This window comes from Trichosurus vulpecula, chromosome 8 (assembly GCF_011100635.1).
Source record: "Trichosurus vulpecula isolate mTriVul1 chromosome 8, mTriVul1.pri, whole genome shotgun sequence".
Taxonomy (NCBI): Eukaryota; Metazoa; Chordata; class Mammalia; order Diprotodontia; family Phalangeridae; genus Trichosurus; species Trichosurus vulpecula.
This window is the reverse complement of record NC_050580.1, coordinates 153,005,189-153,017,834: the sequence shown is the minus strand read 5'-3', so window position 1 is coordinate 153,017,834 and position 12,646 is coordinate 153,005,189. Positions and strand designations below refer to the sequence as shown.

At 38.9% G+C, this 12,646-nt stretch overlaps 1 protein-coding gene across 3 annotated transcripts in view; it reads right to left on the bottom strand.

Moving 5' to 3' along the window:
- MAP2K5 (mitogen-activated protein kinase kinase 5) overlaps positions 1 to 12,646 on the bottom strand; it is a 283,285-nt gene that overhangs the window by 102,991 nt on the left and 167,648 nt on the right. For all 3 annotated transcript variants that reach the window (XM_036736975.1, XM_036736976.1, XM_036736977.1), the window contains one exon: positions 3,470 to 3,541. In XM_036736975.1, the coding sequence (XP_036592870.1) occupies positions 3,470 to 3,541 (72 nt within the window). The remainder of the gene's footprint in view (positions 1 to 3,469; positions 3,542 to 12,646) is intronic.

The following is a 12,646-nucleotide window of genomic DNA, read 5'->3' as shown; positions in this document are numbered from 1 at the left end:
TCATACAAATATCCTGCCTCCACCCCCTCTATGAAAATTTTCCTGAACAAGTGGAAATGAGCTTTTAGATATTCTTCAATACTTTCTTGGATCAACAATCTCTTAGAGAGTTGGGGTGAGGGGAGGGGAGGGAGTCTATATCATATCTCATCCTAGTCTTCCTTAAATCTTTTGTGCAGAAATCACTTAATAAGCTGAGGGGACTTATTATAGGTCTACTAATATTTTATGTACACCAATGTAGCCCTAGGGTTATGTGTTATCCCTTCATCTTCCTGGATCAGTCAACAAGCATTTATTAGGTGTTTGTCACATGCCAGGTATTGTACTAAATGCAGGGATAAAAAGAAAGGCAAAACAGTCCCTGCTCTCAAGGAGCTTACATTCTAATGAGGAAGCAACATGTAAATAACTAGGTATAATCAAGATACATACGGAGTGGATGGAATATAATCTTGGGATGGTAAGGAATTAGACTTTATCTGCTGACTGAGAACCATTTTCAATAACTATGGAGAGGCCCATCACCAGTAGGTTGGGTGCTAGGAGATGAATTGTGAGGCCACAGCAATACACGAAGCACTCCCCTGCCCCCAATATAGAATGACCTTCAATTTTATGCCACTGTCTTCTACTCCTGAGCGATAACTAAAGAACAACAGGAAAGGGTGCAGAAAGTACTAAGACTTAAACAATTTTAAGATAGCATGTAAACATTAATTTTGTTATTAGTATTTTAAATGTGAGATCTTTTCCAAATATCAATGAGTTGACCTTCTACTGAAGGAACTAGTCTGTATCAATATTGATATTCTCACTATGACTGAAAGTAGAAGACATAAGGAAGCTAGAGTCAAGTGGAAGGATGGCTCTTGGGTTCTGCTTGGAGGAGCAAATAAAATGATTGGTGAAATTTGTTTCATCACATACTCAAAGGCACAGAAAAACATGATCTACCATTGCCTTGCAAAGATCATGATGAGCACAAGCAAAAAGATCACTATGGAGCTATCAGCATCTTACATTGCAGAGGCTGAAAAGGCAGAGAAATTCTACAAAAAACTTGGCAAGATCCTTCAAACCAAGTTAACATATTGATTAATACTCAGTGACTTCAAAGCAAAGGAGGTAGAGTTGGGGTGAAAAATCTGTTGGAAAATATCGTTTAGGGCCAAAGACTGTCTATAATGCGAAGGCTTTATATACCTGCCTATATGTCAAGAAAATTTTCTTCAAGAAGAAAGTTGAAAGGCACTGGACATGGAGTACACCAAAAAATTAAAATGATTTTATCTTAACATATAGGAAATGGACAATTACTTGTGAAGGAGACATTAAAAAAATTGATACCAAGTCAGAAAAAAGGATAAAGATGAGAGGAAAATATCATATCCAGTTACGACAGCTCAATGGTTAGTGGACAAGGATTTCACATTTAGAGTACCATAGAGTGAACTATTCAAACAAGCTTCTCTCTCCCTAACCCCCCCCACCCCGCCACCTGTCTCTCTCTCTCTCTCTCTCTCTCTCTCTCTCTCTTTCTCTCTCTCACACACACACACACACACACACACCCCTGGGAAATGGATAATAAGGAAGCCAAAATAGCTCAGAAACCACTAGATTTACTTGTCAAGCAGAACAATATGGAAGCCAAAGGGATAGCACTGGAGATAAGCTCACTTGCAAAGTGCTACAAATGAGAACAACAGAAGATTATAAATAATATCACCTGGCAAAATAGAAAACAATGGTGCAGCAGGGGTGGTGAACCTGCAACTTTGTCTGAATCCAAACTTCACACAACAAATACCCCACTAAAAGCAAAAAAAGTAAATAAAAGTAAAACTTGGACTCAGTCAAAAGGCTGAGGACCTAGAGCCTCAAAGCTGCAGGTTCTCCACCCCTGCTGTAGGGAAAATGATTCTGCAGAAAGTTTGGCTAAGCCAGATCTTCCCAAGACCATTTATAGATGAAACTGGAAGGCAAGTAACAGACAATAAATGGAGTGAATCTATTGGCATTTTTATAGATACTCTTCATCAGCTTTAGATTAATAGATCAACAAAACCCAACATATACCCAAAGCAAAACTTCATATTCATTGTAAATAATGAAGTTATTAGTTATGAACCCTTATAATACTATAATTCCTCTGAAATTTTTTTTACTTGTACCTAGGCAGTTAATTACACCATACTATATGTTCTTGTCAGTACCAGAGAACTTAGTAGTTGTACATGGAAATTAGTGGAGGACAAAAATGGACTATTTCACTTACTATACATAACAAGTAGTAATTTAATAATATATGTGATGATAAATTTGGAAAATATGAAAAGGATAATTATTTTTAAAAGTAGAGAGGTTCCTACAAATACAAAATATTGGTGACTCTTCACTTCCTGAAATAGGATCATTTACCAATAAACTTTAGGAACTGCTGAAACGAAAAACTCAACTTTGGGTGTTTGTTCATTGTTAGGATGTATATACACAGTCTATTTTCTCTTCACTATCCTTTTATGAAATGGGATATGAGAACACGGTTTAATAAAAATAGGACACTTTATTTATACTTTTTTTAGCAAAGGAAAATTGCTTCTTATGAATAAAACTTCATTCATGCATTACAGACAATGCATTTGATCAAAAGAAGCTGAAGTGGTCACTGTAACCTTAGCTGCATATGTTCTGTTAAGAAAGATCTGTCTCTGTCTTTTAAGAAATCTTTTTGCTTTTTAAATCAATGTGTATTTAAAAAACTATTTTTGAAGCACTTGTGAGTGTTCAGAATGAAACACTCTATTTATAGTTAGCCAGATTGGGTCAGATGTATTTTCAACATAAATCTGTAGGAATGTCCCTGTAGACCAAAGGTCAATCTACAGGAAGCTGACTGTAAAGTTCCAGTGGGGTTATATCTGACCTGCTATGATTAAGTCCATTCTAGATACAGCTGAAAAGTTTAAAGACACTGAAACCCCTGTTAAAAACAACTAGAACCTTATTACATTATCTATCAGCACATCAAACACAGACATATACAAATATGTACACAACTATCATGTAATGAGATGGATTTTATTCTAGGAAACATACCAAAACTCACACAGAATGAGTGTAATCCTTTAACGCAACCATCTTGGGCAACTATGTACTTGTTCCACTAAGACAGTTACTGTCAAAATATTTTTTGGAACTTCCCTTTTGTAACTTCATTCAGAGTGAGTCTGCAAACACACAAGACTCATACATGAAAAGCGGTTCCATTATTTTACATTTTATAATCACACCTTGTGTGTGCATACACATGCATACATATGTAGATAAAAATGTGTGTACACATAAATACACATATTTAACACAACAAAACCTCTCAGTTTCAATTTTTCCAAGTCTCTATTCTTCCCACTGGCAGGACACCCAAGTACAGATATGCACAGACATATCCACTTTTTTAGCTTACCTCCATGAAAGAGATTCCCAAGCTCCAAACATCAGAATGTATTCCATACTGCTCCCCTGAAATTCTTTCGGGCTATAAAGAAACAAAAAGAAAGTCCTAAGCCCAGGAAAGCTGCTCAAACCCCAAACAACAAACCTAAAACAGATAAACAAGAAACTAAGGTAATTAGGTACCAAAGCAGGATTATAACACGGCGGAGTGTGTAGGAATTGGAAATTCAATTCACACAACACTACTGTTTCTTTATTTTAATTTCACTGTGTTAGAAGGGCCAAGAGCTTGAGGGTTTTCTTAGATGTTCATGGCTGTGGTGCTTGTACGCTGCTTTTGGGACTGTTAACTCCTTTATTCAAGATGAGTGGTAAAATGTGCCTCGACAGCTAGGAGCAAAATCAAGCCTTTGAATCTACAACATCCTTCAGCTCTCCTAATATGAACAGTTTGTGGATGAGGTTCTGTAGGACGGAAACTGCAGAGAAGAGATAAGCTGAACCATGGCAGAATGGTGGTGGGCTAATGTTCTGGAAAAATACAACAAAAGGCCCCCCATCATTCACACTATATTTTGAATGCACTTCATGCAGAATGATTAGAATCCGTTTACTGTCAATAACAAGGTCTATGCCAACAGATAAAGACATAAATTTTAAAAAAAGAGAGAACTTGTTTTAGTTAGGTAAACCCCCCCTTTATCTCACTGCATCATCCCTTGAGGGAGAAGACACAGCTCAATGTACTTCTCATCGTTCTTCCCGCTCACATATACCTGTTTCTATGTCTCCTGTGCTCCTACCCACTCTATCCTCTGGATCCTATTTCCTGTGAAATCCTCTGACCAGGCTGGTGACTACATAAGCTTTTCTTTTTTTATTTGTAAACTAGTCTACTATCAAGATAGAATCATTCACCAGGGCAAAAACAGCAACAAGGGGTATTATGTCCCAATTTCAGTGATGCTAGTGAATATGATCATCGAAACACTTATGACTCAGAATTTTACTTCTGACTTTCTATAACTGTAATCTCTCAAATTCTGTGCTCATACCTAGGCAAACTCATTTTCTGACTCAGACTCATTCAATGTGTGCAGGGATCTGTTCATTGTAAAACTGGTCATTACAAGCCGAGGGCTGAAGTGACTGAAGGTGGGGTAGTAGGGTCCAATTACATTATTGAAAGGCTAAGCTGCAGCTATGGAACAAAAAAGAAACAATTGCTTATTTATTCATTCAACAAATATTTATGGCATGTCAAATGATCAGGCCTAAGTTCCTTAGACTGCTCAGTGCCTATTAAATTATACATTTTCATCAGAGTAAAGACTCTTTTAGTATCTATCACAACAGATGTTTAACAATCTTGATCCTGGAGAACTTAAAGGGAAACACACCTTCTTCCTTTTAGCAGATAGGTAGACACTACAGATGTAGAATATGGTATATACTGTCAGGGGAGGTTGCTATAGCTATTGGCTGTGTTCTAGGAAAGGTAGAATGGGGGAAAAGTGTGGCTTAGGAAAAATGAGACAACAATAAAGTTTAAAGTCAATAAGTCACTAAAATCATCAAAAAATAAGATAAAAAATCCGTAAGTGTAAATTTTACATAAATTTACTCAGAAAGTGATGACCAAAAGGGCACTAGTTTAATGGAACAAGTCTCTCTCTTTTTCCTTTCCTTTCATATTTCCTATCTTCTTAAAACCAAGATAATGATCAAGAAAGACATGGCCACATCATACAGAAGGTGGCAAAAAGCATACTGCAACTTGTGTCCATAAGATTTTGTTAGGCATGACAATGGGATTAAGTATATTCATTAAATTTGCTCATTAGACAACAAGCCAAAGAGAAAAATGAATTCTGCACTGAAAATTAAACAAAGAAAAATAAATTTAAAAAGGAAAAGCAAGAGGGTGAGCTAGTGTTCAACTATAGATATCAGGTGGCAGATACAGAGAACTCCTTGCGGACAGGATTCTGACAACCTCACATTGCAGAAATTATCCTTTCAATAAGCAGATGAAACAAGATTACTGTTGTGATGCAGGACTTGGGCGGTAACTCGTGGCAAGCTCAGGTAGCAAGCTCCATGTGGCTACCCTGAAGAATTTATATGGTAGACAGAACTTGGCAAATGCTCCCAAAGCCACTGAAACAGATTCAAAGCACAAGGGAGGTTCTAAATTCATTCTGGATTTATAATGCCAGGCCTATATGGCCTCGAGCAGCAGTTTTGAGCTGATGTCATACTTGAAACTAAAATGGTCTGCCAAAAACCCCACCAGACTCTGCATTACTCATGATGAGCTGTGATGGACATTTTGCAGTTAAAATGCTAAAGCTGGTATGTGGCTCCTCTGATATGGCAGCTGTCACCAATGCAGAAAGCAAGTTAATAGGAAAAAAACCATGACTCAAAGTAAAAAAAAAAATCTGAGTTTTAAGTACACCAAAAAAAAAAAAGCAATTCACAAACCCTAGCACATTCTTTTAGAGGCTTGATTTAATGTTGTTTCTGAGAGAAACTGGGGAGAGCTTAGGCAACTTCCTAGTTTCTCTCTGCCATCTTCACTCCATCCCCTGACCCTAGCACATTCTTAACAAGAACAATAAGAAGTCATGACTTGGGATGGGTGGGAGGGGGTGGTGTGGGTGGCGGTGATGAAGGACTGTAATGTTTTAGAACTCAATATGTCAATAAAGAAAGTACCTCCCTCTCTAGCTACCAGTAAAAAGGACCCAAGAATTGGACCCTGTGGCTCAGTTTACATATATCTAGTCCAAGAGGCTCATTCAGTTAAACCATTCCAGAATTGTCTGGGATTTGTGAGAGGAAATTCTAGCATCTACATGCCAAAGGCACAAGTCACCAAAGTGAATTGGTTGACTTCTATGGGGAGGGAGGGGGGGAGAGAGAGAGAGAGGGAGAGAGAGAGTGTGTTAGGAGAGTTAGCTTCTGGCCAGGGGGTCAAGCAGCTTCTCTTACAAAATATATAGTGCACTTGCAAATATTTTAAATTGGCATTTTTCTAAAACATATCATCTCTGTGTTTTGTTTTTAAATCATCATAATCTCTGTATCAATACCACCATTTGGTTTCGAGTGTGTAATATTGCTAGTACTGAATAGATTGTAAATTCTCAAAGAGAAATCAGATTAAATGGTGAAGGAGGTGAAAAATAATCATTCATGTTGACTTTCTGGATACTAAGGTCCAAGTAACCACCTTTTTAAAACAGAATTTATTTCCAAGCCTATGGATATTTTTCATATCTTGAAATAATGAAATTATGATTTTACATTTTCATATGTGATTTTTAAAACTTGCCATCTGTTCAATAATTCAGTTTTCAAAAGAGGGAAAAAGCTCAACATACTAGAATGCCCAGATGATGAGGCTGTTCAGGAGGCAGTATGGTGTAGTGGTAAAAGACTGGTTTTGCAGGAGTTCACATTTCAGTTCTAATACTCAAAAGTATAAGTATAAGAAGTAAAAGTATAAGAACACTGGAAAAACAGGAAAGGGCAAGGTTGTCAGGGGCTAAAAGCCAAAGAAGGATTTTTTAAAAAATTGATCTTAAAGGAAGCAAATGAAGTTTACTGAGAAGGGAAGTGACATGGTTAAGATCTGCACTTCAGGAAGATCACCTTGTCAACTGAATAGCAGACATGGAGTGGGGAGAGACTTAAGGCCAGGAGACCAACCAGCAGCCCATTCTAATAGCCTGCAGTATCACTTCACCAGATATGAAATGATAAGGGCTTACACCTAGGTGGTGGCTGCATCACAAGAGAAAAGGGGACAAACATGACATTGTTAAGGCAGAAACAACCATGCTTAGTAACAGACTGGATATGGGGGGGGGGGTGAGGTGAGTGAGAAGTTGAGGGTGACAATCAGGTTGCAGGTGTGGGTGATTGAGAGGATGGTGGGATCCTCAATAGTAGGAGGAAAATCTATAAGAAGAGAGGGTTTGAAACATGCTGAGTTTTGAGTAGCCTATGGTTTGAGATATTCAATAGGATATCTGGTGATGTGAGACTGAAGGTCAACAGAGAGGTTGGGGATGTATAAATAGATTTGAGAATCATTTGCACAGAGATGCTAATTGAATGTATGAGAGTTGATGAGATCACCTAGGGGAAGAAGAGTCAAGGACAGAATCTTGGGGGCCACTCACAGTTAGCCAGTTAGCAGATGTGACCTGGAAGAAGATTAAGCAAAGACTGAGAAGGAATATCTAGTAAGTCAGGGAGGAGGAGAAGCAGGAAAAGGCAGTGTCACAAAAACCTAGAAAGAAGAGAGCATCAAGGAGAAGCTGGATGACAAGACCGAAGACTACAGAGGAGTTGAGAAGGATGAGGATTAAGAAAAGCCCATTACATTTGACAATAGGGATGAGATCAATGGTGATTTTGGAGACAGTAATTTCAGCTGAAGGATAAGGTTGGAGACCAGACTAAGGAAAGTCTAAAGCAGTGGTGGGGAACCTGCAGCCTCGAGGCCACACGTGGCCCTCTATGACCTTAAGTGTTCACTCTGATTGAATCCAAACTTCACAGAACAAATCCCCTTAATAAAAAGACTTGTTCGGTAAAACTTGGACTGGGTTAAAAGGCCACACCCAAGGACCCAGAAGGCCACGTGTGGCCTTGAGGCTGTAGGTTCCCTACTCCTGGAAAGTAAGAGAGGAAATGGAGGCCCTGATTGCAGGTGGCCATATTAAGGAGTTTGGCCAAAAGGAACGAGAAGTATTAGATAATAGTTAGCAGGAATGGCTGGATCAAATAAGAGTTTTTTAAGGATAGGGGAGACATGGGTAGGTTTGTAGGTAGCAGGGAAGTAGCCAAGAGATAGAGATTAAAATACTGAGAGATTGGGGATGGTAGAGAGGGTAATGAAGGAATGGGATCAAGGGTGCAGGTAGAGGAGCTTACTTGAGCAAGGAGAAGGGCTACCTTTTCACATAAGTCAGGGGTAAAGAAGGAGACAGTGGGTAAAACACTGGTGATATGAGCTGAGAAGGGGAGAAGAATGGGATCTTGGCAAGTGGGCTCACTTTTTTTTCAGTTGAAAAAGGGCAGAAGGAGTAGGGGGTACAATGAAAAGCTTAAGGAGAGATGAAAAAGTTTGGAAAAAAAACAAGCTGCTGTGGTAAGTGGGATAATGAGTAGATCAGGGAACCATAAAAGTAATGCCTTGTGGCAGTAAAGGCCTGGTTCAGATTACATATAGAAAGTAAATTTGTAGTGGACCTAGTTAGCATGGTTTTAGGACCTTCTCTAGATCCCTTCTATAGAATAAGAATAGGAATGAAGTCCGTGGGTAGTGGGAGTAACCTGCCTTTGTACTCTCTATATTCATCACTCAGTACCTCATGATAGCATTCAATTGAACATAAACACCACAACTTGCCCAGCTAGTCACCAATCAATGGGCACTTATTTTGCTGTTTCAGGGAGTGCTGCTACAACTGTCTGGTATAGACCGTGACTCTCATTTTACAGATGAGAAAACCGAGGACTAGAGTTTAAGAGACTGGTCTAAGGTCATAAAAAGGGTAAAGAATCTTGCTCATATTTGGGCTCTGGTAAAATGAGGTTTTATAGTAGCTATAATATTGCTATTGTAATGGATATAGTAATTACTATAAAATAATAATTGCTAGCATTTATATTTAATGCCTATGTGCCAGGCAACGTGCTAAGGGCTTTACAATTATTGTCTTATTTGATCCTCACCACAACCCTGGGAGACAGGTGCTATTATTACCCACGTTTTACACTTGAGGAAACTGAGGCAAACTGAGGTTTAAGTGCCCAGGTGCCCAAGGTCACATGGCCAGTAAGTGTCTGAGGCCAAATTCAAACTCAGGTTTTCCTGATTCCAGGCCCAGAACTCTATGCACTGTACCATCTAGCTGCCTCTTACTTTGATGAACAAGGTCCCCCAGGAGTCAATACTTTTCTTGAAGCCAGTTGGTGGCAAAACCTGCTTCAGAATTCAGTTTTTATGGTCCTCCATCAAGAAACCTGTTCTCTTTATCCAGAAATGTTAAGACAGCCCAGTTTAATGAATCAGCTCTACCCCATATTGATTACCTTCAATTTCATACTTGACACCTTCCAGAAGTGTGTATCTCATCACTGGAATTACTGGAGCAGGTGGGACTAAGAACAAGGCTTAGGTAAATCAAAGGCTTTGAAAAGAGGAAAAAAAAGGTGCCTTTCTCAAGCTTGGCCTTCAGTTTCTTGGTTTCTGTTTTTAACCATGTCAAAAATCAACAAGCTTTTATTAAGTCATGTCGTTCCAAATACACCATGCTAAGTCCTGCTTTCTTGCCTTTTCCATTCATTTTCTTTGCCCTGCCTAGGTTTCCTTGCCCTTCCCCATCCAGTTCAAGTGCCCCTTGCTTTTATGAAGCTTCCTTTTCCTTCAAACCAGGGTTGTGTCATGGCCTCCTTTGGCAGTCTGGCAAAGCCCACCGAACCTTCTGAGAAGAATGCCATTGTGTGCATAAATAAATATATGTAAATTATAAATAATTCATAATTATAAATAAATATGGAAATTATAAATATAAAATACACAAGATTAGAAAGAAGCCTAATTATATTGAAATACAGTAATCAAATAGATATTTTAAAAAATAACACGTTCATGGACCCCAGGTTAAGAAGCCCTACTTTAAACCCTTCTGCAAGTAGTGTACAAGAGCAACCACTGATAGCTCTTCTGTGTCAGGCAAGTTTTTTAACCTCACTGTTTAAGTGGGCTTTCTATCTGTCCCCTTCAGTGAATCAGAGTCTGAGATGGAAGAGGCCTTAGCAATCATCTACTTCAACCTTTACTAAGAAAGACTCATCACTACAATGCCCCAGACAACTCAGAGACATCAGGGCAGTGAGGCGGTGTCAACCTGCTAGAAAGTATCAGAGGTGGCAGCTAAACTCAGGACTTTCCTGAATCCCAAATGTAGCAATCTTTCCACTCCACCATCCTGAACTCTGAATAGTAGGAGAGAAACTACGTGCTCGTACTGCAATGGAGAACTTCATTGTATCTGTATATAATGTCTTGCTTCCTAATTGTTTCACATGTGTTTATCTCCCCAACTAGATCACAAGTTCTAGCCCCATCCTGTCGCAGAATTAGGCAAGTAACTGGTGCTTAGAAAATACTGGCTGACTGAAGACATCCAAATCTGTGGTAAGACCTATTATAAAGCTCATTTTCCTCTCAAAGATACAAGCTTATTCCTCTTAAATCCATGACCTTGATTAAAAAAAAAAGGCCTAGTACTCCATCCATCACCAAGGCTTAGCCTATCAAGTTATACTTCCTAGTTACCTTGATTTTCTTAGCTTGGACTATAAACTTTATGACTGGAATCCACTCAACCAAGAAGAAAAGCAATTTTACTATTGCCAATCGGATCTAACATTTCATAATTTTAATCCTTGCTTTTTCAATTAACAGACAGACGCATAGTATTCATCCATAAACACTTTGGAAAAAAGTAATTTCTTTAATGTACACCTGGGAAGGACAACTGTAATCTGAATTTGTACAGTCAAAGAATAATGCAATTTAATTATCAGAGCAATTTAAAGCCACTAAGAACATGACGCACTGCTGAAAAGTTGATTCACTCTGAGGTGTTTTTTCTCATCACAATATCCTGAGCTCTTTTACCGACTGAAGCTGCTTCCCTCTTTCCCTGCCCCCCTCTATAGTCCCCCAAACTTGCCTACCCTGGTGGGACCAGAAGGATAATGAAGTCTTGTTAAGAATAAGGCACGAAGGCTTCAGAGGTTAACAGATCAGTCTTCTAATAACAATGATAGCTACCATTTACAAAGTGCTTTAGAAATATGATCTCATTTGATCCTCACAGCAACCCAGGGAGGTAGCTGCTATTATTATCTCCATTTTACAGATGAAGAAACTGAGGCAGACAGAGATTGACTTTCTCAAGGTCACAAGTATTCCAGGCTGGATTTGAACTCAAGTCTTCCTGACTCCAGGTCTAGTGGTCTATCCCTAGCACCCTCTAGCTGCCTCTAGTCTCTCAAATTAAGAAGGTCTAATAGTTAAGAAGTTGCTATTTTTCCTATATTCTGGTGCCTGAACTGGCATAAGGTACAAGGTTGGGTGTTTTTCCTTAGAGAAAAGAATCCAGGTGTCCATCAAAATGAATATTTTTTGATTTAAGGGATGAAAAATCTTTCTGCACCAAATCTAAGTTCTAGATGTGATTGATAATTGCTACTGCGATTTCCATTCACTGGAAATCATTTTGGAAGCACACAGAGGGAAGCACATTTATTGAAACGAACATCTTTGCATGCTCAAAAACTGACAGAGATGCTCTTCAGAAGAGGAAAACAAGCCAGGTAAGGTGATGCATGCCTGTAATCCTTGCTTTTGGGGAGAGTCTAAGGCTGATGGATTGCTCAGTTCAAGAGTTCTGAGCTGTGGTAGGGCTAAAGCCAACTGGGTGCCGGCACTAAGTCTGGCACAAACATGGTGAGAGTGGAAGGCCCATGGATGCTTAAGAAGAGGCAAGATGGCTCACTGTGGAAAAACAGAGTAAAGCTTCCAAGCTTCCATAACGATCAATATAGGGATCAGGCCTATGGGTGGCTGCTGCACTTCCAGCCTGGGCAAGATAGGAAGACAGACAGAAAGAAAGGGAAAAAAGAAAAGACAAAAAGGAAGAAAAGAGGTCAAAGAAAAAAGGGCCATATTAGTTTGTAAAATAGTTTTGTCTTTCTATTTCTTTTCTAGTAAACATCTCAATGTTTCAATGGGACCAGAAAACCTATCTTACCAATTAGCATGAGTCCAATGGTTGACTTGAAGAAGCTAGAAGTCCAGGTACTAGATAGAGCTCTCCCCGTGGGCTATGGATTTGAATAGCCACATGTAAAATTTGGTAACACCAATAACTTGGTGTTGTTTTGCCTGCATTCCTGGAGAAAACAACCAATCTCACTAACAGTTTGGGAGCACATGTGGGATAATCAGACAAGCAATCTTGCAAAATGGCCAATACGGCATAGTTCAATTCTCCTATAAGATTATACTTCAATACTGTATTTGCTTAGTGATTTTTTTTCACACGTGACAGAATCCAGTTAAGTCAACGATGCTAGATAGATTTGGAGCCCC